This window comes from Dendropsophus ebraccatus, chromosome 1, assembly GCF_027789765.1.
Source record: "Dendropsophus ebraccatus isolate aDenEbr1 chromosome 1, aDenEbr1.pat, whole genome shotgun sequence".
Classification (NCBI taxonomy): Eukaryota; Metazoa; Chordata; class Amphibia; order Anura; family Hylidae; genus Dendropsophus; species Dendropsophus ebraccatus.
Genome location: NC_091454.1, coordinates 143,333,191 through 143,359,269, shown reverse-complemented (window position 1 = coordinate 143,359,269; position 26,079 = coordinate 143,333,191). Strand labels below are relative to the sequence as shown.

At 41.9% G+C, this 26,079-nt stretch overlaps 1 protein-coding gene across 1 annotated transcript; it reads right to left on the bottom strand.

The window, feature by feature from the left end:
• Positions 1-5,773: 5,773 nt before the first annotated feature.
• On the bottom strand, positions 5,774-25,932 carry BBS4 (Bardet-Biedl syndrome 4). Its single transcript, XM_069981030.1, has 16 exons — positions 25,654-25,932; positions 23,297-23,342; positions 19,506-19,585; positions 18,732-18,795; positions 16,558-16,669; positions 16,402-16,474; positions 15,523-15,576; positions 14,047-14,174; positions 11,772-11,826; positions 10,783-10,851; positions 10,433-10,585; positions 8,336-8,507; positions 8,164-8,233; positions 7,922-8,060; positions 6,955-7,162; positions 5,774-6,880 (listed from the first exon to the last, which is right to left on the bottom strand). The coding sequence occupies exons 1-16, from the start codon at positions 25,675-25,677 to the stop codon at positions 6,789-6,791; spliced, it is 1,539 nt and encodes a 512-aa protein (XP_069837131.1). The 5' UTR covers positions 25,678-25,932; the 3' UTR covers positions 5,774-6,788.
• Between the last annotated feature and the right edge of the window lie 147 nt (positions 25,933-26,079).

Genomic DNA, 26,079 nt, shown 5'->3' with positions numbered 1-26,079 from the left:
TTAACCATTAACACACAAGTTTCAATATAATTTATATTACATAATATAAATGCAGAATGAAAACTAAATTAGTAATAAAGAAGCAGGCAAATATGTTTTAGAAACACGGGGGGGGGGGGGGGGGAATGTTTCAAGTCACCTTTTTGCAACAACAACAAAATATATGCTCAAAAACTTATTTGTGACTCAATATGTGACTATTGTGTTCTTAGCCACATTTATTATTTGCATTTTTAAAAGTTGCACATTTTTCTCCTCATTCCACTGAATAGGTTGTGTACAAACTACATGTAAAAAACAATGCATTGAAAAAAAACTCATTACTTGAAATGTTTAGTGCATTTGAAACTAGCATAAGGGGTGAAGTGCAAGTGTGAAATAAAAAAAAAAAAAGGTTTTAAAAGTTGCAACTTATAAATCACCCCAGTCCTGGCAGTTACATGCTGGCGTTGTAGTTCCATAAGTCTAGCTGACTAACCTAAGCACAAGGCCTACAGTACATGGTGGGGCAGCTGAATCCATATAGTTCTTTATCTCTGGGATATTGTAAAATAAACTTGTGATAGTGAAACGTTGTCTTAAACTGCGCAGAGTATCATAAACTCCACCTTACCTCCTGGTTTTACATGCATCCATCTCTGAAAATCTAGTGAATTTTTTTGGGACCAAAAATATATTGATGCCTATATGTGTTGTTGACTTTTTTTTCTTTTTAATATTTATGTCAATGTGCATTTTTTTCTCTAGATAATTGACCTAAATGTTGTTTTTTACCTCCTTATTCTTTCTTTATATTTTTGCAGGGATAACTTCTATTTTATTAAGACTGACAATGCTGTTACAGTACTATACCAAAACCATGTAAGACGTTATCACAGTCTCTTTCAATAGCAGGTCCTAACCCCCCCCCCCCAACATGATCTGTGCACACATGAGGAAACATTGACCATAACATCAGGAAATTGCTCTATTGCTGGAGTACATTAAGGGAAACCGTATGGTGTCTGTTCTGTTACATGGCTCTTAGGGTAAGGAGACACATGGTACCTTTCATTTACTTCTCTGTGCTTCCAGAACATAGAAAATGCTTTTATTTTCCTATGCAGAGTCCTGACCTGCTGCAAGATAGAAAGCTACCTTCCTCTCCCTGCTTGCTTGATAGCAGGATCAGGGATGGGAAAGGGAGTAAGGAGGCAGTTCAGGGGCTTGAGAAAGCCTCTTTGACGCTGCATAGAAAAATGCAAATGTATGAAAAGCGCCACGTGTCTCCTTCTCCTAAAAGCCATCTAAGTTTCAGCACTTTGAAATGTGAATTGCAGCTGACAGATTCACTTTAAGCTATAAGCCAATATAATAGAGCAATATTGCTATTAAGCATAGTGGTCATGGTGGGAAGGGTGACACATTTTTGGAGGGTACATGCAACAAGGCCCTCTTCTAAAATCTTCGTCCAAGTAGAAACACTGATGTTGAGTCTCACAGTATCATAGTGATTACAATATATTGTCCATATGCCTCAGTTGATCATTTTCTTTGTCTCACGGAGGACACCTAATTTTGTAACATATTTGTGATAGTACTTTGTAACTTTTTCCTTTTTTTTTTTAAGAAAAAAAAAGTAATAAAAATGTGTTTTGTTACCAAATTGTTTATAGTGCTTCATTTTAGTAAATATTATATACTCTTTCACCAGCAGGTACACTACCCAAAAGTAGCCACTGAGAACCTTTTCAAGGACATTGGGTGAATTTTTTTTGTTCTCTTGTGGCCAAACCCAGTATCTAATCAGACCACACCTGTGATCATTTACATATCTGCCTGAGACTGCATGTTATATTCTGCAGCAATCCAACATTTCTATCTGGGTGTGTTTTGGGTACATATACTCAGTGTATATGTACTCATAGCAACCATTAGATCTCGGCTTTTGTTTTCACACCTACACTGGAAAGATGTACGAATAAATGAGAAAATCAGATTGGGTGACATAGATAGATAACTGACTCTTTCTTTAAAAAAATTTTAATCATAGTATTTCCATGTAATGAATGGGTACTGAGCTATTCAAGGACTTTATCATCATCATAAATATAAAAGGAAAGCTCCACTGTGACATTTTAAAATCACACAAAAAAAAAATCACTTTTAGGCTATGTTCACACAATGGTTTTGGAGGCAAAAATACGGGTCGTAAATCAAGAGCAGGATCCTTATTTACAGCCATACTTATCAAAATACAGACATAATCCTATATAATGCACATACCTTCCCTGTTCTAAAGGCATATTAAGTCCCATGCTTCTGGCACGGCACGGCTGCGTTTCAGTGACGCCATGTTCAGTGGCTGTCTCTTGTTCCTGGATGTGCTACCCTCCTCTTCAGACACAGCGCTTGTGTGCCATACTCTAGCGATAAGTGAAAGAGCAGAGCCATTTGCTATGCCTCCCCCTGTGATGTTCACAGTCAAGTCCCATGATATTTTTGAAAGAGAAGCCATAATCCCATGTGACTAGAGATGATTGAACATCGGGAATTTTCAGGTTTGTTCGAACTTGAAGTCAAACCTTCGGCATTTGACTCCCACTGCCTTCCAATTCCGTGGGGGAGGCGGAGACAGCCCAAGTACCAGCTGGAAAACAGGGATACAGCCTATTACCTAAGCTGTATCCCTGTTTTCCAGGAGGTACTCGGGCTGTCTCCACCTTCCCCACGGAACGGGAAGGCAGTGGGAGTCAAATGCTGAAGGTTCGACTTCGAACAAACCTGAAAATTTCCGGTGTTCGTACTAGAGATGAGCGCAACTCTTGCATGCTCGAGTCAGTCCAAACCAGAGCACGTGGCATCTGATTACTGGTGGCTGAAGAAGTTAGATGTAGTATTTGACTGTGTGTAAACATAGAATAGTAATACTGTACTATATTGTGGCTTTGCCTTACCTGCATGACCCTAAGTTCACAAGAGAAATATGTCTCTCACATTCAGGTTGTTTTGCAACTCCAAAATTCTCTCATTGTCTCGGCCATCCACATCTACCTAATCCCATACTGTCTTCCCTCAAGTATGGTACTGAAGCGTTCATCAGAAGAGCATTTTTAGGACCTGATAAAGAGGGCTTTGCCGAGCCTTCGAAACATGTTGTCCACTGAACAAAATACCAATAAAAGACTGCGGTTGTTTGTAATTGGTACCAGGTCCTGACTGGTAAAAACGCTAGAAATAAACACTGGTCTTTCAATGAATATATTGTTTGGTGATCCAGCAGGTGGTGTCGACTCCACAATCTAGTTTTACACTTTTTTGATGCCCTTATTAGAGTCATGTCTTAATACACTACTCCACCAGGTGAGCAGCCCTGTAAATTGTTTGTGGCCAGGCCTCCCAAGGATTTCACTACACATGCCAGCGCATTGCTCCATTTTCTTTGTCTTTGCACACTTTTCTATTTTCTGAAAGTCAGAGATCATCAGGTCTGCCAGCTGGTAAATGGACATATTTTATCCACAAGGGTCCTTATTTCTAACAATGTAAGAAAATACTGTTCAGTGTAAATATATGCAATAATAAAATCCATGGGCTGCCTCACCTCTCCTGAGATTTGTAAGCCTGCAGTTAGACCTGGTCTATACTGCAACATTTTGTAGTGCTACAGGATTGATTTTAAAGTGTACCTGTTATTATAAAAAAAACTTTTGACACGTCACAGAAATGTCAAAAGTTTTCATTGGTCCCGGTCTGAGTGTAGAGACCCCTACCAATCGTGAGAACACCGTGCTGCAATGTCTCCTCTCCTCACTTTGTCAGTGAAAAGAGTCTATAGACTTACATTAGGAGCCCCACTCATCAAATGACACAGAGCCAGGAGAGGACCGTGACTAGCACTTAGATAGGGACCGATCAAAACTTTTGACATGTTTTTATGACATGTCAAAAGTTTTTTTTTATTATTATTATTATGACAGGTACACTATAATTATTAAGTGCTGGCTGCAGTCCACAAGACTGCATGCATCTCAATTTAGAGATGAGTGAACCTGGAGCATGCTCGAGTCCATCCGAACCCGAACTTTCGGCATTTGATTAGCGGTGGCTGCTGAAGTTGGATAAAGCCCTAAGGCTATGTGGAAATCATGGATATAGTCATTGGCTGTATCCATGTTTTCCAGACAACCTTAGAGCTTTATCCAAGTTCAGCAGCCCCAGCTAATCAAATACCGAACGTTCGGGTTCGGATCGACTCAAACCCGAACCGGGTTTGCTCATCTCTAATCTCAATATATTGCTTTGGACTGAAGCTTTACTTAGTTAAAATTTTTTGATACATTATTATGGGAACAGCCATATTACCTGAGCTTGCTTCACAGCCTTAAGAGATCTGCTTCACCGCAAAAAAAAACTTCACGTCTTCATGCATGCTCTGTGACCTTTCTAGAAGTCATTGTGCAGGAAAGGGGAGGGTGAGCTCTGCCTACTACCTATTGTAAATGGCCTGATCCTGTCATCTCTACGCACTGATGCCTTTCACTGTAATCCTGTCTGTGATGATAATGAGGAAAGTACTGAAAAGTTTCCATTGCGTAACAGGAGAGGTCTTATTTTTATGTTTAGTAACCATTTACCAATGACACATTACCTTTACATTATTACATTTTTGCCCACCCCCTGTACGGAGACACAATACAAACTGGTATTATATGTCAGGTTTACATCACACCATGAATCCAATTAAACCCTCCTGTATTGGTGTCGTCACAGGGTGTGAGTATCTTTATTCATACCTTTGGGACTGTCCCATTTCGGAGGAAGATTAAAACCTTACCAGAGATCTGCTGAACCTTCCCCTTGCTGGAAAGGGCAAGATGTCCACCAGGTTTCTTCTTCCATCTTATTCAGTGAAGACGCCCTTACCTGTTTTGTGTGCTTCTATTTTCACTGGCCTGTTTTGCAGTTATATCAGCTCTTTTAAAGGGAACCAATCAGCACAATTTTCCCCACTGCAAAGCTACCGCGGCTAGTAGCTTCGGGGAGCTGCAACGCTATGCTGTGCGGCAGGGAACCATATCAACACAATTGTGCTGATTGTTAGCAAATTACAGGGAACCAATCACCTCTTTCTGAATAGTGTGAAGGTCATTGCTAAAGATATTGAAATCAAGAGGGAGTTTATTTCAAGTAGATTTATACAGCAATGAAGTTCAGTATTTTTCATATGTAAAAGGGCCTATCCAAAATAAAAAAAATAAAATAAAAATAAGCTTTCTTTCAAAAACAGTCCCACACCTACCAACCTCAGGTTGTTTGTGGTATTATAACATAGCTCCATTCACTTTAAGAAGACTGAGTTGCACAAATGGATGACAAGTGTGGCACTGTTTTCTAGAAGACAGTGTTTTTTTTTTTTGTTTTTTTTTTAATCACAGATAACCACTTTTATCCTAATTACTTAGCATTACTTGTAGTAGTACACATTTTCTGGCTGTTTCTTCTTTTTGTGATTCTCTGTAATTCCTTAAATAATAAGTCCTTAAGTAATCCCAATAATAAAAATGGTGACAAACTCCTGAAATGATCAAATGTGGGCTATCAACAGCTACCACTAGGTGCAGCTTTTTGTGTTCTAGTGTTCGTTTTTTTAAGCCACTTGGTAGTACAGTTTTGCTTTATGATAGCCACCTACACAATTTGAAAGTAAAGCCATAAATGCTCTACAAACAACATTCAATATTCTCTATGATATGTACCAATGCGAAGGTCTCCAGCCACCTTACACATAAAATAAAATGAACGCCAATATTTATTGTTTATTTTCACTATTTTATACAAAGCAGGAATCTATATACAACTGACCATCTTGCCTAAGCTGAACTACCTTAAAGCAGTGTTATTCAAATTTATCAAATCTTTATTTAAATGCCAGAATAGAATAAAGTCAAGACTAAGAAACATATTATGCTAGTGGTACATGAAACCTTGTAAATAGTTTTGGCTGAACAACTATATAAGTTATCGAAGTAAAACCATTAAATATAACATTAACAGTCTACGCATACCCTTAAATGGCCTACATCAGATTCCATGTTCGTTCATGCTGTAATATTCTAAAATACAACATTTGAAGCATACCCTTTAACCTAGAAGTGATTGTCTTTAAAGAAAGTCATTTAATAGAAGAGTACGGTGCACTTAAAAAGATGACAGTGTGCAGCGTTGGCTATGCATAGTCATCTTTCAATCACATGAAGAGTATATCACTGCAGGTTCTATTACAATCTTGCATGAGCAGGAACTTAACATAACAATATCTGAAGAACAGATGGACTGCAACTTCAATGCATTTGGTTTCATTTCTCCATGGGGAAAGAGAGGGATTAGAAAGAAAAAAAAATCCTTTCTACTTTCCCTGGCTGGTAGCCTTCAGTAAGAGTCTGCCAAGCTTGAGGCATTGAACTGATCATGTCATGAAAAGCTTATATCTCGTATTAAATGGGCTGCCAACCTAACAACACATTCTAACAAGAAGGTGTTTCTTAACAAGGAGCATTTGTTAAAGAAATATTCAAGGCTATTACAAATGTTCAATGAACAAATGCTACATGTGTAGAATGTTGTACTACAAAGCAATTACTGACATCAGCGGGTGGCCATGACACATGGTTGTGCTAAGTCCTCGAAAGATCTGCTCCTTTTATCACAGTAACCTTTAGGTCAGTAAAAGGATTCGTCTGCACAGATAAAAGTGTTTACTGAATATCTGTTACAGTTCTTCTTTAATGTTATGAGAGCTAACTGGGTCACCTTCTGTATTCTGTGGTGGAACCCGAATTTGAAGAATCTTCTGGTTCCAGAGGTAGAGAAGGAGGTTTTGACACTGGAGCAGTGGAGCCTAAAATAAAACATTGTAGATATACTTCATTCTCATCAAATAATTCACTTAAAAACCTAAGTGCAATGTCTCACCTGTGGGCAGATTAGAAGCCTTACTGTATCCTGCTGCAGAAGACATTGCTCTTCCTAGAGCCTGATTAGAGCCCAATGGTGTCTGCTCTGTGCTGGGACCTTTAATCGCTGCACGCTGCTTAGCCTTTTGGTCTTTTGTCTGCTTAGTCCACACTAGACTCTCTCCAACTTGCAGAGCAGCCCCCAACTTCTGTGCCATGTCAACCATCTGGGGGAAAAGTCAGTGTGGGGTATGTTTAATAGAATGGTGACCAAATGAATCGATTCTGAAACATTTCAGTAGTATATCTTGTTCCACCAAAATACATAAGGTAATCTGATCCAGTATAATACCTTTCTTCACGATGATAAATCTTGCCTGATCCTTTTCTTGATTCCTAGTTAGACCTCAACATAAGAAAAGAACTACAGTGGTGCCCTGGATTACGAGCATAATTCGTTCCGGGACCGTGCTTGTAATCCAAATCCACTCTTAAACCAAAGCAAATTTTCCCATAAGAAATCATTGAAAGGCAGACAATTGGTTCCACACCCCAAAAATAATGATTTTATATTCTTAACAACATGTATAACAAATGAAACAAACATTGAGAAACAGCTGAATATGTGATATTATAAGTTACTGTACAGTATAGCAATCAGCATGTGCAGTATAATGTATAGTAAGGGCATAAACCTGAAAGTTCAGCATCAGTTTGGAGGTGAAAAATCCCATAATGCAGTAGCATAGTACAACAGGCTAGAATAGAGAAAAACTGTGAGCTCTTAAACCAAGGTACCACTGTATACTTTTCTTCCTGTCAAATCTAGAAATGCAGATAGAGGCCTGGAACAGAGTCTCTGGTGGTAGTGTAAATATAGCCTCAAAAAAGCTAAGTCTCTAAAATGTTTCTACAAAATACAAGATGGAGTTTGGCTTTAACACTAAGACGCACAATTGTGCTTTGTCGTTTGCTTTCATTCTCACCTCGGGGTCAAATTCAGCTGAAGTCTCTCTGAGAACACCGACTTTGCGCTCTAGCTCCTGGTACTGGGACAGAGCTCCCTTCTTATCACCCTGGTTATACAGCAGAATAGCAAAGTTCAAATTCACAAGGGGGTCTGTCCTGAGAGAAAGAGTAGGTATATGACCAAAATACTATACTGCCAAAATTCAGGTAAAGAAAGCAATAAGTAATAAAGAATTGAAAACATGTTATGTTTACTTACTGGTCGAGACTAGCTGCCTGTTGGTATGAGCTCTTTGCATTCTCTGTATCTTCCAGGTATGTAAGTGACACTTAAAGAGAAAAGAGAGAGTGATAAAGTAAGTATCAGCTGCTATAGTACACCAATGCTATATAGCATGGACATCTATGATGCCAAGTTTTGTATATATCACCTGCCAAAAGCATGTAAAGTGTTGCATTTCCATGGTGTAGGGAGATGGCTGCACTCAGAAAATGGAAGGCTGAGGCATACTGCTGCATGCTGAGATGAACAAGCCCAAGATTGTATAGCACTCTCCAGTCAAATGGAGAAAGATAAAGAGCACGCTTCAAACAACTGATGGCCTGTAACAGAGGTTCCACCAACACACGTGTAGGTGGTGGGGGAGGGAGGGAGGGAGAGCACACATACATGATTCAAATACAGAACAGACCACATGTTATTTATTAAACTAAATGGGTTTTCAATGTTATGTTACAGATGGCATAAAGTTTTAATCGGCTGCAAACTATAGCATCATGATGCATTCAAGTATATCTCCTATTCAAATCAGTAGGAAAAGGCACATTAAGGCTATGTTCACACACTGTAAGAGGCCAATGACCTTTAGCACCGCTTAGTTCTGATGCGGGTGCATCCATGTGCGCCCGCATCCGAACTCCCCACTGCACACTGTGGAGCGTGCGGCCGAAGCCGCTCGCTCTATTGTGTGCACTGACATGTCAGTTTTCTACGGCGAAACTAGGGATCCCGGCCGGAGTGTATACTATGTGTATACACTCCGGTCAGGATTCCCTCAGAAGGCAGCACTACGTAAGTTCCGTGGGAATCACAGCCATTGTAACAAAGACCGTGATTCCCACGGAACTTGTGTGAACATAGCCTATCAATCAACCAATCAACCAGTTTGTTTGAAGAGCTTTTACAAGGTTGAATTATTTGTTAGGCCTATTAACTTCATCATATTTACCCGCACATTCCATTTGAAAAAGTGCAGATGACTACCAATGATTCTGATGTCCACACAAAAGATGCGATCAAACTTTTACACGGGCTGATTATTGTCAGTGAGGGTTCCTGCATGACAATAATCGGCCATAAATAAACCTGCCAATAAAATGACCCTAAGCCATTATCCAGGAAAAGGCTCACAATGCAGACAAACTGCAGTAATCTTACTGGGTAAGTCTATGTTCACACATGGTAAGACACCGGCCATTCTGTGACCCGGCCGGGTCACAGAACGGCCGATGTCTGAGAAGATCATCCCGGCCGGTATTGCAGTACCAGCCGGATGATCTTCACTGCAGTTGAATTCAGATGAGGGCGCATCCATGCGCGCCCACATCCAAATTCACCTCTGCACTCAATGGAGCACTCCATTGTGTGCACTGAAAGGTTTTCTGCGGACGCTATTCAATGAATAGTGGCCGCCGAAAACTGACATGGTCAGTTTCTTGCGGCGCCGCTAGGGATCCCGGACGGAGTGTATACTATGTGCATACACTCTGGCCAGAATTCCCTCAGCCTTCAGCACAATGTAAGTTCCGTACTAATCACAGCCATTGCAACAACGGCCGTGATTAGTACGGAACTTACGTTGTGTGAACATAGCCTAAACGTAGAGAAACTGAAAAGCAGGTGAGGTATATTAAAACGTAGCTCTTATTCAGAATGTAAGAACTCTAATGGTCCAGTCGTCTTACCACAGCTTTGGGATGCTGCAATTGTGTACTGGTGTCACTGATTGTCAGATCTTACAGACCTATATAATACACTGTCAAATCTGAACAATTTACATTCACTAGCTCACATTAAAACTGTGATGATAAATCCATGTAATTTAAATGGTGATCCCGAATACTTCCACCTTTCTTAAAATGGTAATAGTGGACAATATTTCCAGTGCACGGTATCAAACATAGGGGTTTCTACCCTTCTTTACTCTTTGGAGGCACCTACTTCAGCTACATAAGACAACTCGCTGTTTGCAGCATCCATCTTTTCTCTCTCCTGCCCAAATATACTAGTGGGGAGGAGAAGGAATAACAAAGGAAAATGAACTGAACTGACACTACTCTGTTAGTGAAGGGCTAGATGAGAGGTGTGCTTGCTATCACACCAACCAGTTGTCATTTAGACCACAGAATTAAAAGAGTACCTAAACATAAAAAAAACTTTTGGCATACCAAAAGTTTTGACTGGTCAGGTATAAGCATTTCCAGCCTATGGTACATTAAAATGAGAAAAAGCAGATATCCATGCTTACCGCAACGTATTTCTTCTTCCCATAAAAGCACATTCCAATGTTGTTCCATAGTGGGGAGCTCTCTGGAACACTAGATGCAGCAACTCGATACTTACTGAGGGCAACATCATAATCCCCATGTGACTGCATCATACAGCCTGCCGCTAGTATTCCCTTCAAATAATAAAGTACAGTTGTCACAAACTTTACAGTGGATTTAAATTTTTGTTGTGTTATTGCTTATAGTACCACATTACTAGTGCACTTCTTGTAAAATGTAAATGCATTATGCAAACAAGTATTGTGTAATTTAAATAGGTCCACTACAGATAAAATACATTGCATTATGTACACTGTGCATATTCATTTACCTTATAATTGCTAGGATCATACGTAAGAGCGTTCCCAAGGTACTCAAAGGCTTTCTGATACAGACCATTCTGTGATAAGATGTAAACAGTGAGTATCTAAGCAATGAATATATTACATGTATTCCTGAAAGTACACAAACTATGCTAAAAACAAGGGTATCTGAAGGCTTTATTATCCTTATCTGTAAGTATCATCAGACCATTATCTCAAAGAAGTTGTATTTCAAGATTACAAGTATCTGGTCCTTTGTTGTGAATGGGGCAGCAGTCAAGACTAATGAAAATATCTGAAAATAGCTCTTAGCTATCATCAACAGTCTTAGGCCGGGTTCACACGCTGTAAAACACCGACCGTTCCAGGACCCGGCAGAATGTCACAGAACAGCCAGTGTCAGTAAAGATCATCCCGGCCGGTACTGCATTACCAACCGGATGAACGTCATTTGCGCTGAACACGGATGCGCCCACATCCCAATTCACCACAGCACACAATGGAGCCACACTTTCCATTGTGTCAGTGTTGTGCAGCTGCTAGGGATCCCGGCCAGAGTGTATACTATGTGCATTGACTTGAGAAAGGCACCTATAGATGCTGGTGCCGAAATGCGTCGCTGCCATTATTAATAAATTATTTGTTTTTATGACTAGTTTGATTGGGAGTTATTAATTTGGTAACCGCTTTCGCGGCAATTTACCACTGACTACCCGATCCTAGTTTTTATCTGCGCTTTGCACTTTAGAAGATCACTGTTGGATCCCTAAGTCCTTGAGGGACTCCTTTCCCCATTGACTGCATTGCAACATAAATTTTCTATTAATCATGGCCGTTGTTGCAAATCGGCAACAACAGCCGTGATTAATAGAAAATTTACGTTGTGTGAACATAGCCTTATAGCGTACATGGAGTAACATGCATGCCTGACCACTGTTTCATACATTCATTCACACAAACACACACACGTCTAAACTAGATTCTCTCTTTTTATTACCTGTAAGTACAAAAGCCCTAGTGTGGTTAATAACTCTGTACTCTCTGGAGACAACCTAAAAAATGATAAAACAATGTTATGTTTCATGATTCCATTGATGGCTATTTTATTAATCACTCGTGTGTCTGGGATCTTCGGGAGGGATAGCTATATAATTTCACTCCCTTCTATGTCTCCCACTAAGCTGACACATATTTCCAGAGCTTGGATTATTCCTGGAGACATGTGTAACCTCAGTGAGAGACACAGCGATGCCAAGCTAATTCAGCTCTGCACCACTGTGTCTCAACCTCCCTGCCCTAGTGCCAAACCAGGGAGTAAAAGGGGACGCAGCAGTGCCTAACTGAATGTTTGGCAGTGAAAACGCCTTTAATCATACAGATAACATTTGCAATAGGTTTTCATAAAATGTACTTATTGTACAATAGAAACTTCTTGTCCTCACCTACAAAGGTCTCTAAAGTGCTGTAACTCTATAAACATCTCCTCCCTTGTCCCTGTTTACCATCCTACCCATGCTTTACACTCCACTAATGACTTACGAATAACATTCTCTATAATCTACACATCTCACTCCCGTCTATAGGACTTAAAGTGACACTGTCACCCCTTTTGTACATTCTGACATCTCTACACAGGTGTAAAGGGTAAATTTAGCATTTTCCACACCTTATTTCATATCATACGTCATGGTGCTTGTTCAAGTAAAAAGTGATCTTTTATGAACTGCAGATTGTGTTAAGTGGGCGGGGCCTCGTGGCAGTAGCGCCACTTAGCCCAGCCCAAAACACCATCATTGGCCCCGCCCCCTTGGTGGTCATTGGTGGGCCGACCTAGAGGGGGTGGGCCCTAGACCTTTAGGCCAGCTTGTTCTAATGGCTGGTGAGGGGGTGGGGCAAAAGGTGGCGTTAATGTCGCGGTGGGCGGGGCTAAGTGGCACTAATGTCGCGAGGCCCCGCCCACTTAACATAATCTGCAGTTGATAAAAGATGACTTTTTACTTGAACAAGCACCATGGCGTATGATATAAAACGGTATGAAAACCGCTAAATTTACCCTTTACACCTGTATAGAGATGTCAGAATGCACAAAGCGGGTGACAGTGTCACTTTAACTTGAGCTGCACCTCTCTGGAATGCATTACCTCAGAAAGTCAGACACTTTCCTCATGCCAAAAGCCGTAAACATGCCCCAAAATCCCGTCTTTTCAAGCAGGCTTATCAGGTTCCTTAATTTGGTCACCCCCACAATAGCCAATTCTCTACACTCCAAGTACTTATACCTATACAGCGATAGGTTGATGACTGGTTCATCCACTTTTACTTGCACTATCCTATTTATAAAAGATGGTGGTAAATTATAGAAATGAAGCACCCAACCCCCTCCTAATATATTCTAGGCTCTTGCAAGGAGGGCCCTCACTCGACTTGATTACATGTAATCTCTGTAATGTCTCATTTTGCATTTAGGTACCTGTAGAATTGTAAAGTGCTGTAGAGTATGTTGGCATTATATAAATAAAATTATTTATTATTAAAGCAAGTATGTCCCCCTCTCCAAATAGGTAAGTGACTGTCCAACTCTGACAACCAACTAAACCTTCTGCAGCCGTACCTCTATAAATAGTGTCAGTGTCTTTATTTTGTCAAAAAAAAACCACCTTTATTCGCTGGTGAATAGTGTCAAAGGAAGGGGGGTCTAGTGTCACCGTGTCTTAGGTCCACAGCTCCTCTCTGGTATCTGTACCTGCCACTGCACGACTCCATGCATAATCTCACTACTAACACATAATCGTCATATCAACTTAGTGCCGTCATTCTAGCGGCATGTGCGCAATGAATGTAGGAACTGAGGTAGCGTCTCCAGAATCTCACTGCGCATGTGAGGATATTGCTCTGCATGGTGCTGGCATGGTATGTAAGAGAAGGAAGATTACATGGACAAGGACAGAAGTGGGGATAGATAACAAAGAGTTGCTGCGGTCCTCGGCCACACTTCTTTGACAATGTCCACCAATGAATGAAGGTACGACTGCCCAAGGTTTATTTGGATGTATAGAACAGTGCTGACAGCTGAATACACTTTTAGGGGGTGGGGGGCAGATTTGCTTAAAAGATACACTATCCATATTGTACATACATTTTATTTAAGGTACAGTACTGTAAAGGAAAAAGTTATCCCCTGACATTTAGATATAGCATGCTTTCAAAAATGTATCTAGTTAGAAAAAAAACACATTGAATTGGGGTAGCAAATACATTGCGCAAATACTCACTGTAGTGCCTGCAAATAGGTCTGTATAGCACCCTCTGTGTCTCCATCCATAAGCTGAACCTTTCCCAACATCATGGAGCTGAGCTCTTGTTTGTGCAAGTGAAGAGCAAGATTCAGCTGCTCTTTACTCTTTAGACAGACAACAGAAATAGTTCAATGGGTCATTTTACAAAACTGTCTAAAGACATCTATACAGTCCCTCCTACAAAAACTATGCATATACAGAGCTTTCCACTATCGCATCTCTGATTTGCTATACAGTATTTGGTTTGTGAAAATCGGGAGACACCAATGCATATAAATTTATCAATGCTTTCACCAGAAAGTCTAGATTTTCATGCAAACCACAGGAAAAGTTGCAACTGCTCAAAAATTTTAACCATTTTCTTTACCAATACCTACACAAAAACCATTAACAAATCCCTGCAATAAGTCTAGATTTTCATAAACGTGATACATAATTAAAAACTGTATAGTTCTTTGGCTGGGTTCACACTGTGTTCTTTACATACTGTACATATATTTAGAGGCTTTCCAACCAAAAGGTACTTGTCCCCTATCCACAGGATAGGGGACAGTTAAGTTTTAATTGGAAAACCCCTTTAACAGAAGGTAAACACGTAAGGTGCTGTACTGCAAAATCTATTTCCCCTGGACTTACATAAAAGGAAAAAAAAAAAAAAGTATTGAAACATCCCTTTTTCTTCCTTTTTTAAAGGTTGCCTGGAAACTCTCTAGGGATGCAGCCCGGGACTCTCTAGGGCTGCATCCAACTTCTTCAGCCACCAGTAACCAAATGCCGCATGCTCAAGTTTGGATAAAGTGTGCTTGAGGTAAATGGGGTGGGAATGGATGGAGAGAGTATTCCCTCTCGGGTTTTTGTTGTACTCGGGGATAAATTGTTCTTTAAAATTGTTTTCAATAAAAAAAGATTTGATAAAAAAAAAAAAAAGTGTGCTTGAGGTTCATTCATCTCTGCTATGTACACAAAATATGTGGTTGACCACAAATGTGACTCTACTAAGATGGAAATAGTAAACTTAACAAAAAACTCATGGAGCCTAGCCTTAGATAGTTATGGTTAGACTAGACTACTTTAGAATGCACCTGATTTATAATACGTGCTGTTTGCAAATCTGGTGCATCTATGTCTGTTAATTTATTACTATGCTGCTCCTGAGCACTGTAAAGAAATCTGTGGTTCGACTAGATTAATATGCTACAGACAGGATATCATATGTCCCTGAGGGCCATTTTCTCACAAAAATAAAAGCTCACATAGACATACCAATATTGAAGATAGCAGTATTAGAGGAGCACTGTGAGACTAGAAATACAAGGCATGCCCGCTGTATGTAGAAAAGCAACTTACTGAAACTTACTCTAGATTCCAAAAGGTTTCTAGGGTTTCTAACAGGAAAAAAAAAATCAGACGAACAAGCAGACTGTTGGCAAACATACACTTCACATGTCCTACCTTGCTGAGGTCTTTCAAATAAAGGTAACAAACTCCCAAATTGTGACAGATTTCCTAAAGAGTAAAGTGCAAATATAAATAAATTGAATTTGAATACATTTAATATATTAAAAATTAAAGCGAATGTACCAAAGAAAAACAAATTATGTCACTCGGTATCACTGGGCTGGCAACGGTGTGTAGATGCCGGGTATGTGGTCCATTTTTTTAAACCGCCACCTGGTTCCTGCCATCTCTGCTGGTCTGTCCATCTGATATTAGGGCCGCTCGGTTCACTGAGCCCGATATCAGTGAACTGGAGGTTCTGGGCCTGCCTACAGTGCACCATGCGGGCCTAACTGCACATGGAAAAACTGGTGCCGATGGCGGAAACTGGGCAGTGGTTTGAAAAATTGATCTAATCATTAGGGTGCCCTAGGCGCATTACATACCACCTCTGCAACAGCAATGCTACTGTTAGTAAGCCTGCGATTGAAAGCAAGATTATCCGTATTCTTGCAAATACAGAAAAATTGTCAATGAGATTCTTGTGGGAAAGACGATTCCAGCTCATTATTAAATCAGGCTCACACTGCAGACATCTGAGTAATGTATATGCAAGTATTTCATTTATTTTAATATACAGTTCTCTGTTCTTCATGATATGCTGCACCTGTAATATGCTGCCTACAAATGAGGCAGCATGAAACTACTGACAGTAAGCACTGTATCTGTTCTTCCTACACACAGAGTAGCAGTACACATGGCTACAGACGACATTTGTCAACTACAGGAGACATCAAATTCTAAAGCTTCATAATAAGAGAATATATTATGCACACTGGAAGAACAGGTTGAAGTGTACTTAATATAGTATGTAGGGAGAGGTTCACATCATACCCAGTCTTTATTACTAAGTCTAGCTGCCTCATTGTAAACCTCAACAGCTGCTCTGTGCTTCCCCAGCAAAAACCTGAAAAAAAGAAAACCATAAGAAATCAGAAACAATTAGCAAAAAAAAATGGGGTTTTCTGTGAGAAAATATTAATCACTTACAGGGATCGAGCTACTTGCTTCAGGTTATCTGGACTGGTTGGATTTAAGATTGCACATGTTTGGAAAAGCTCAAGAGATTCCTGGATTTTCCCCTCCAATCTTAGGATCAATGCTAGAAAGAAAAATTATTGGTACGAAATTGTTATAATAATAGCCTGGTCACTATCCTGCACTGTTAATAGCAAATTAGCAAAGTTACTACATCGGACTATGGCTAAGTTCACACAACGATTTTCTACAGGCGTTACAAATAGCGGGTGTTGTTTTGAGTACCAAGCAAAAGCCATCATTGCAATAACGACAGTTGGAATTTTATTCTAGTTCAAAGTCAAAGATGGTCCTTTAGGGTCTTTAATTAGAAGGCGCATTGATTTTAATACAAAGGATGGTGAAAGGACAGTGAAAATAAAGTACCACATGTAAACTTAAAATAACGGCCACTGTTTGCACAATAATGGCGGCAAATTAATAAAATTAACATTAATTTGATGGCTGCTGTTCGTTGTTTTATACAATTGTGTAAACCAACAGCAGTTGTTTCCATAGACTTCAATGGAAATAAATGGAAGTATAAAAACAGAGGCCGTTATTTTACAACATATGAACATGGTCTACATGTGCAGATGCACAAGCAAGAAAACACAAAAGAGGGCAGATTTATTAGGTACTGTATTTGGTGCAAATTGTCTAAATGTCACAACTTTGCACTAACCCCTTAGTTTGCACAAAAAATTGCGACTTTTTGCCGATCTGCGCCTTGCCAAGTAGGTGGGGCTTGGAGTGAATTGTAATTGAAATATCCAAGATAGTGTAGGTTTGCTTCAGATGTGCCTGGATTTATCAAGATAGGCGTGCCTATTGATTAATCCAGTGCAACAGTACACTGGAAGGGGTGTTAGTGAATCCCGGCCACAAAAAGACTTAGGGTGCGTTCACATGTTCAGGATCTGCAGCGGATTTGATAGCACAGAAGCTGCAGATTTAAAGGACAACTCCCACAAAAATTTTTTTTTGCTCATTTAACACACATTACAAAGTTATATAACTTTGTAATGTGGTTAAATACCCGGCCTGGCCCCCTTCCCCCACTTTCGGACCCCCGACCCCCCACCCCGGAAGTTAAGGAATGTATACATTACCTATTACGATCGTCACGGTCCTCTTCTCCGGGGCGGCATCTGGTGACGACGACGTCAGAGCCGAGGGGCGGTCCGGGTCTTCTTCCTCCTCGGCGTCTTCATGCAAAGTGAATGGGGATGAAAAGGCTGCTGGTGCACATGCGCACCAGCAGCCTTTTCATTGGCTGGAGCGCATCACATGGCTTCCAGCTTGCTCAGCCCTGATTGGCTGAGCTTGCTGGAAGCCATGTGATGCGCTCCAGCCAATGAAAAGGCTGCCGGTGCGCAAGCGCACTGGCAGCCTTTTCCATCCCCTGGACCCGGAAGTCGGAGACATCGCTGGATGGCGGACGGCGGCGACGGAGAGGCGGACGGCGGGCGAATCGAGTGGCGATCGTCACCGGAGAGATGGTGAGTATGGTGTCTGTGTGTGTCTGTGTTTTTTTTTTTTTGGGATCCCGCGGGAGTTGTCCTTTAATGCTGTGTTCAGGCATTAAATGGAACCAGTCAGCACAATTGAGCCGATTTATTTCCTTGGAGCAGTGTATAAAGCTCCTGTGCAGCTCGTGGCAAATATCGGCCTTGACTGCAGCAGCAATCTTAAATTTGAGAAAATGAAGTTTATTCCTCCCCACGCGAGGCAGGTAGTACTCTGGATGGCGACCCGCCCGTGTCTAGTCACCGCTTTCTGCCTTTTAGCGTGCTCGTCAGGGATGATTGACAGGGAGAGGCACCAGTAATGGGCCCCTCTGCCTGTCATTCTCCCTGCTGCGTGCTTCATTTTCATTTTCTCAGGTATAAGGCTGCTGCTGTAACCGCAGATGGTACGAGCTGCACAGCAGCTTTATACAGTGCTCCAGAGAACCAATTAGGCTCATTGGTTCCCTTTAAGTCACAATGATCTGCAGCATCAAATCTTTGCCATTAAATCTGCTGCAAATCCTTGACGTGTGAACAGACCCTTAATGTGGTGAAATCTAAGAAAGTGTGCAGAGGAATAACTGCTACATTAATGCATTGTAGTAAAGGCATAAATTATAAACTATGCATTCTTACCTTGCACATAAACTGCATATTCACACACCCCTTCTGTAGCCTGGAGCTGTTCCTTAATTACAGCCTGGAAATATACATTATTAATATAAAGTTCATCATCAACACCTCTTCATAGCAATCTCTGGTCTACTAGGCTCTGTTCACACTAGTCTCATAACATGATTTATGGCAGATACAGCCACTCTGTTATTATTCATCATGATCCCTTTAAAAATTTCCTCTGTTAATTATAATGGGTCTGCCAGGCTTTGTTTTAGTAATTCAATGGAAGAGTACAGCATATAAAAGACATAAAAGAAGCTAAGCTAGTGTGAAAAGAAGCCTAAAATAATTTAAAGTGATATTGCCATTCCCTTACTGTATGTGCGGTTCTCTGCACCATCCACAAACTTAGATGCTGCACATTATATATATCTGTATACAATGTGTCTGTGTCTCCTTTTATGCTCTAAAAACCCTTAGTTTTATCGGTGGACAGTGTAATCTAGATGGGGCTTTAAGGCAACTGGGCCCTCTACCCACTCGGGAGATGATGCATAACTGCCATGAAGCCCCGCCTGGATGACACTATCCATATAGGGGAGATGGCCCAACTGCTGTGAAGCCCCGCCTAGGTGACACTGTCCACCACTAAAATGAAGGGATTTTAGAGCAGAAAGAAGACAGAATTTTATACAGGTATATATTGAATGTGCAGCATCCAAGCTTGTGGATGGTGCGGAGAACCGTACATAGAGTAAGGGGGTGCATTGAAAAGAATCCATCATAACTCACTTTGCAAGCCTCATAATCTTTATGGACATAGTGCAGGTGAATGAGCCAGTTGCGTCTTTCCAGGATAGGAAGATCTGGAGCTGCAAACCATTAATAACAACAGTTACTCAAACAACAATTACATTTTTTTAAGGAAATTTCCAGTTCAGCACAATTTATTTACAATACTCTACAGGTAAATTATTGTAAAACCTGAAGAGGCCATTGGTCTTGTCATATTAATAACAACCGCATTATGATCTCTTGCCTTTTTTTGATGCTATGCTACTTATGGTGAGGTGCATTGGAAAAAGGGTATTCTCAGTAAGGGTCTGTTCACACGTACAGACTCGCTGCGTAAAACTCGCACAGAACTCGCATCAAACTCGCATGAAAGTAGCTGCGTTTTTTGTGGTGTTGAACTTGCCTGTGAAAATCATGTGAAAATCAAAACTCGCATGTAAAAATCGCACCAAAGACGCAGCAAGAATACACATACATTGACTTGATAGCAATCAGTATTGCTGTGGATTTATGTGTGAGAAACTCACAGCGATAAATACGTGTGAACAGACCCTTAAAATGACTTATTCCCTATACATAAGATAGGGAACAGGTGTCATATCAAGGGGGAAGCACAACCTCTTAGAACCCTGGAAACTACTTTGTTTTGAATGGAGGAGCCACTTGCATATGCGTTCTGCCGCTTCATTATCTATGGAGCCAAATGCATTCTTCGGCAGCTATACAGACATAAAATGGAGAGGCGGCACACATGAGCGAGACACAGCTCTGATCAAACAGTGGAGTGTGGGCCCCATTCTAGAGATAGCAGGGGTCCCAGCGGATGGATTGTAATCTGACACTTGAAATACACAGTGGAACTAGTTTACATTTAAAGGAGAAGTTCGGCCAAAAGCATTTTTGTAATATGTTATTAGTCATGGAAAGTTAGACAAATTCGTAATGTACATTAAGTATGGGAAATGCACATTTACTGCTATTTCCCTTAATTTAGTAGATCATGGAGAGTTCAAATTTGGTGACGTCACGAATCAGGGTGTAATACCAATGGAGTGTCCAGCAGGGGGCGCACTATATATATAGAATTTAATGAGTACCATTAACTTCTATATATAGTGCGCCCCTGCTGGACACTCTATTGGAATCCATGGCTGCCTATGGAACAGATTAGTCTGCACATATATACACTGTACTACTCCCCCATCATCTGCTCATAGTATAAGCAGATGATGGGGGAGTAGTACCAGGGCCATCCCCAATCTGGCCCTCCTGCTGCTGCCAAATATGCCCTGGTACTACTTTCCCATCATCTGCTCATACTATGAGCAGACGATGGGGAAGTAGTACCAGGGGCTATCCCCATCACCGCCGCCGCCGATGCCGCCCCTCGTACGTCTGGCGGGTCCGCTGCTGTAATTGAGGCCCCGATCTCAGAGGGGAAGTAGGCCCCTGTCTCAGGCCTAATTCCCCCCTGAGACCGGGGCCTCAATTACAGCAGGGGACCTAACCGGCATGCCGGAGCTGCGGCCAGCGGAGGTGACAGCAGGTGCAGCATCGGCGGTGGCGACAGGGGGTCCGGGCGGGTCCCCTGCTGTAATTGAGGCCCCCGGTCTCAGGGGGGGAAGTAGGCCTGACGGGGCTGGACGTACAAGGGGCGGCATCGGCGGTGATGGGGATAGCCCTGGTACTATAGTATGAGCAGATGATGGGGAAGTAGTACCAGGGCATATGTGGCGGCAGCTGGGGGGGCCAGATTAGTGATGGCCCTGGTACTACTCATAGTATGAGCAGATGATGGGGGAGTAGTACAGAGTATATATGTGCAGATTAACCTGTTCCATAGGCAGCCATTGATTCCAATGTAGTGTCCAGCAGGGGCGCACTATACATAGAAGTTAATGGTACTCATTGAATTCTATATATAGTGCGCCCCCTGCTGGACACTCCATTGGAATTACACCCTGATGCGTGAAGTCAGCAAATTTTTTGAGAATCTGAACTCTCCATGATCTACTAAATTAAGGGAAATAGCAGTAAATGTGCATTTCCCATAATTAATGTACATTACGAATTTGTCTAAATTTCCATAACTAATAACATATTAAAAAATGCTTTTGGCCAGAGTTGTCCTTTAAGATCTAATACTATCTATTATTAAATAGCATTTTAACCCCTGCAACCATTTTTATTTACCCCAATTCATTTACAATAAAATTATATGGAATGGAATTGACTTCTTCTTGCTCCCTACTCTTTACCTTGGACTATGCTAGCTTCTTTTCCTTTACACCCTCCCCTTCCATGTTTTCTAAGATTTTTTACCTACTCTCTTTTGTTTGGAATCCAGATGAGATGGGCACCTGTTTATAGTGCCTTTACACGGCACAAGAAATCAAGCTGCCGGGCTGCATGAATGATCCTTGTACAGTTCATACAGCCATGTAAACAGACAGCACAGATATACATACATATGTGCTGTCAGTTTCCAGATCACACAGCAGTACATACTTACCCTAGTGCACTTCTCCTGTGATCCAGCATCCTACTCTCCCGTCCAGCTGTTGTATTTTCAGTCTGCTGCTGCCTCCAGAATGATTGATAGCCAGAAGAGGTGGAGCCTGAAGACACAGCAGCTGGATGGGAGATCAGGAGAACAGGATGCCGGATTACAGCAGCACACTAGGTAAGTATGTACTGCTGTGTGATCTCGAAACCGACAGCATAAATATATGTATATTTGTGCTGTTAGTTTGCCTTTATTGATATCAGCTTAACATATCATGTTTACACAGGGATATGTCAGGCCAATGATGCTGTCATTTTACACAGGTTGATTATTGGGCCCAGGAGCATTTCTTGCAACACTCCAGGCTCATTAAATGTTATATCTAAGGGCCCTATTCCACAGTAACGATAATCGGCCCCATTTGGCCCGATTCGGCCGATTATCGTTCGGTGAAATAGAGAGAACGATCAGCCGATGATCGTGTCATCGGCTGATCGTTCATTTAGGGCCAGACCTAAAATCATCGTTCCCCCACCGCACATCGCTACGGTTGAATAGCGGTGCGCGGCAAGCGACCGACGATTTGAGAAGAAACAGCAGCAGCATCATACATTACCTGGCTGCAGGGCTTCTTCTCCGCGCTGTCTTCATCCCCGGGTCCCGCGCGCTTTATCTTCTGAATGGCCTGTCAGCTGACCGGCCATTCAGGAGATAGAGCGCGGGAGACCCGGAGAGAAGACGGAGCGGAGGACAAGCCCTGCAGCCAGGTAATGTATGATGCTGCAAGGACATCGGTAATGATGTCCTTGCAGCCCTCGCTCAACGATCATCGGGCCGTGGAATAGGCCCAGTAAACGAGCGGCGATCTAGCAGATCGCCGCTCGTTTACATCGTTGATCGGGCCCTCCTCGGCCCGTGGAATAGGACCCTAAGAGGACTTCTGGTGCACATTCAGGCCATTTTCGCACATCATCATAATGACAGCTGTTTTTAGTGAACGACTATCATTTAACAGCAAATAACAGCCGTTATTTGCTGTTAAATGACAACCATCCACTAAAAACGGCCATCATTATGACAGTGTGTGAACACAGCATGAGGGTGTGTGCCTCACTGGAAACACATTGGCAACTTCCTAATGGGTTGGGTTGAGCTGCAATGTGTTAACATGTCCTTGGATCTGAGCACTTAGAATGAAAACAGAAGGGAACTGGATACTGTGGCTGTAACAGTACAACAAAAAATATACAACAGAACAAAAAGAAAAACAGAAAGACCCCACCTTTTTTAACACGTGGTTTTCTCAGGTTTGTAGACTCGGAAGGGACCTGTGAAATAACAAACCACATCAGAGGATGAATAGTGACAGTACTTCTCCAGTCAAAACAAAGGTGTCTCTCTCTCTCTATTATGGAGGCATCTATAAACCACCAAAGTGTCCAAAGAGTAACACATATCTCTGTCCCTTTACCCTAGGGCTGGGTAATATGGTCCAAAATAAAAATTTTGATTTCTTGTTCACATGTACTGGAATTACAGAGGATTTCACGCTGCGAGTTCTGCATCAAAATCAGCTGCGGTTCCCGGTACTATTAGTTTGTATGCATTCACATACTCGCAGTTGAATTTTAAAACCCCGCCCCCCTTAACCCAATGCGGCATGGTGAATAAATAACCTGTGCGTGCTTTGGCCTGATTCTGTGGCTCCCGGCTCCATGGTGACGCTGTCCCACTGCAGCTGTTGATTGGCTGAGCGGGATGTCAGGGAGCCACAGAAGCAGGCTAGCTGGATTGTGGACGGGTAATGTATTCACCGGGCCGCGGCAGGTTAAGAGGGAAAGGGTTTAAATACTTGCAGCGGTATGAAAAGCCATACAAGCTAACAGTATCGGGAATCGCAGTGGATTTTGTTAGGGAACTCGCAACGTGAAATCCCCTGCATTCCTGTACCAAAATCAAACCACATTTTTTGACTTAATAAAATTTCAATAATAAAACACCAGTCATTAGAATTCCCATTATTGCCATGTAATCTGTCAATCTGCTGAAACAACGTGCTAGTTAATGGTGCAATGATGCAAGATATGCCTTTGTATATGTTCTTGGTAGCTTTATACCCCCCCCCCCCCAATAACTTTTTATGGGGTTCCAAAGTGTCTGACTAGAAGGCAGATTCACTGTGTGTGTGTGACACATTCTCCATATGCTTATAATATAGGTGGAGCCAGTTTGACATCATGGAGTAGAAAGATACTCTGAGATCCTATAATGCTGGTATCACACATGGCAGTTTTGGGGGGGGGGGGGGGATTGTCACTGCATTATTTGTGACAAAGCCAGAAGTGGATTAAAATGGGATGGAAAATATAAAATGGAGGACTTCTCATTCTTGTTGGATCCATTTCTAGTTTTGGCACAAATACTATAGTAGCAATATTGTAGTAGCAACTGTTGTGATGGGTGGGGGTACTAGTGGTTGAAACCCCAGAAATCATACATTTCGCCTGCTCTGTGAACAGATGTATGTGGGACAATCCTTACAAGGAACCGCTGTGCATGCACTGTGCTATCTGTGGTTACATAGGACTAATGGTAACATCTACTAGGCAAAATGTGTAGATTACTGATTACCATGACAGCTCACTCTGCTAGCGGCTATAGCAGGGCAAGCAATGGCAGGAAACACCGGAGGCTGCGACACACACAGCCCTATATCCTGAAACAGAGCTAGGACATTGCTGCTGGACCAATGCTATCTCTCTGTATTCCTGTGCATGTCTAATGGTACTTTTACACAGTGCGATAATTCGCCCGATTAACGATTTTGAATGAACGATGGTTTTTTTATAACGATTAGCGTTTAGACGGAACGATACATCGTACGGAAAATTCGCTATGCGATCGTTTAAGCCTATCTCACACATAGGGGAAATCGTTGAAAGAATGTTTACACGGAACAATCTGTGAATTTTTTGCTAACGATCAACGATGATTTGTGAACATGTTGAAAGATCAAAATGAACGATTTTTTGCTCGTCGTTTGATCGTTCGCTGCGTTTACACGTACGATTATCGTTCGAATTTGATCGTTATCGTGCAAAAACGAACAATCAATCGTCCCGTGTAAAAGTACCATTAGAGAGTAATATGCCACTACCAGACCCTAGGTCACGATCCGCCACATGTATGGTCAGCTCTAGATACACTGCAATATGCTGCAGATGTGGCCACAAGAGAACATTCCTATAAATACATGTATAATTCCTTATGACACCAATGGCTCCTCTGTGCTCAGATCCCTGGCTAATGCTCTTTGCTGCACTCTGCCCATAGCATTCCCATGTAGTAATCTGCACATGCGCACATCATCCCGTCACCGCACACACAGTGACCTCAGCTACTCCTGCACCCGCACACATCCGTCCCCGGGCATGTCTGATTACTCCCCCAGCTAGGAGGTAATACTGCCGGGTATCAGCCGCATATCTAACCGCAGCTCCCATCATTCTCCGACCCATCCCCAATATCCCGCTCACCCATACCAGCAGATACTAGGACAGCCGGTGGTTCACAAATACGGAGTCAGTAACAACCAGTCATTCCCCCCTGCCTCATACTACTGATGCACGGCCCCGTTACCGTTGTCAGAGCGTCGTCCGCCATCGCTTGACAGGATAAAGTAGCGGCTTAGTTTCCAAGACAACATATTCTACATCACTTCCGGCCATCGCGTTCTTCGTTGTGTCCCTCTGGAAACGAAGCCGCCCGCATTGGGTTCCGCTTTAGGCTTCAGCTAGCATCTTCTCTTGCGTAGTCATAGAAGGTCCACAAGACAAACACATGTATAAGCTCATCTCTGGGATTGTGCTGCTCCAATAAATTACTGACTGAGATGGGACAGCTCCTAGCTCAGTGACTGGCTGTTATTGCAGAGCTGGGGTCAGCTGCATCAGCAATTAGTGGGGGAAGCAGAGGCACCTGATGACACAGAGGTAAGTATAGCTTCTTTATTATTTTCTATCACACAAAGCAATGTGCAGCTTGCGGTCAATGATTTTAAACTGG

What these genes read in the sequence shown, in the direction of transcription:
- BBS4 (XM_069981030.1), bottom strand. Translation starts at nt 25,677, where the DNA reads ATGGCGGACGACGCTCTGACAACG. An exon ending in ATTTGAAAGACCTCAGCAAG is followed by an intron (nt 14,175 to 15,522) that starts GTAGGACATGTG and finishes GTCTGTCTAAAG; the next exon opens with AGTAAAGAGCAGCTGAATCT. An exon ending in GGAAGAAGAAATACGTTGCG is followed by an intron (nt 8,508 to 10,432) that starts GTAAGCATGGAT and finishes CCTCTGTTACAG; the next exon opens with GCCATCAGTTGTTTGAAGCG.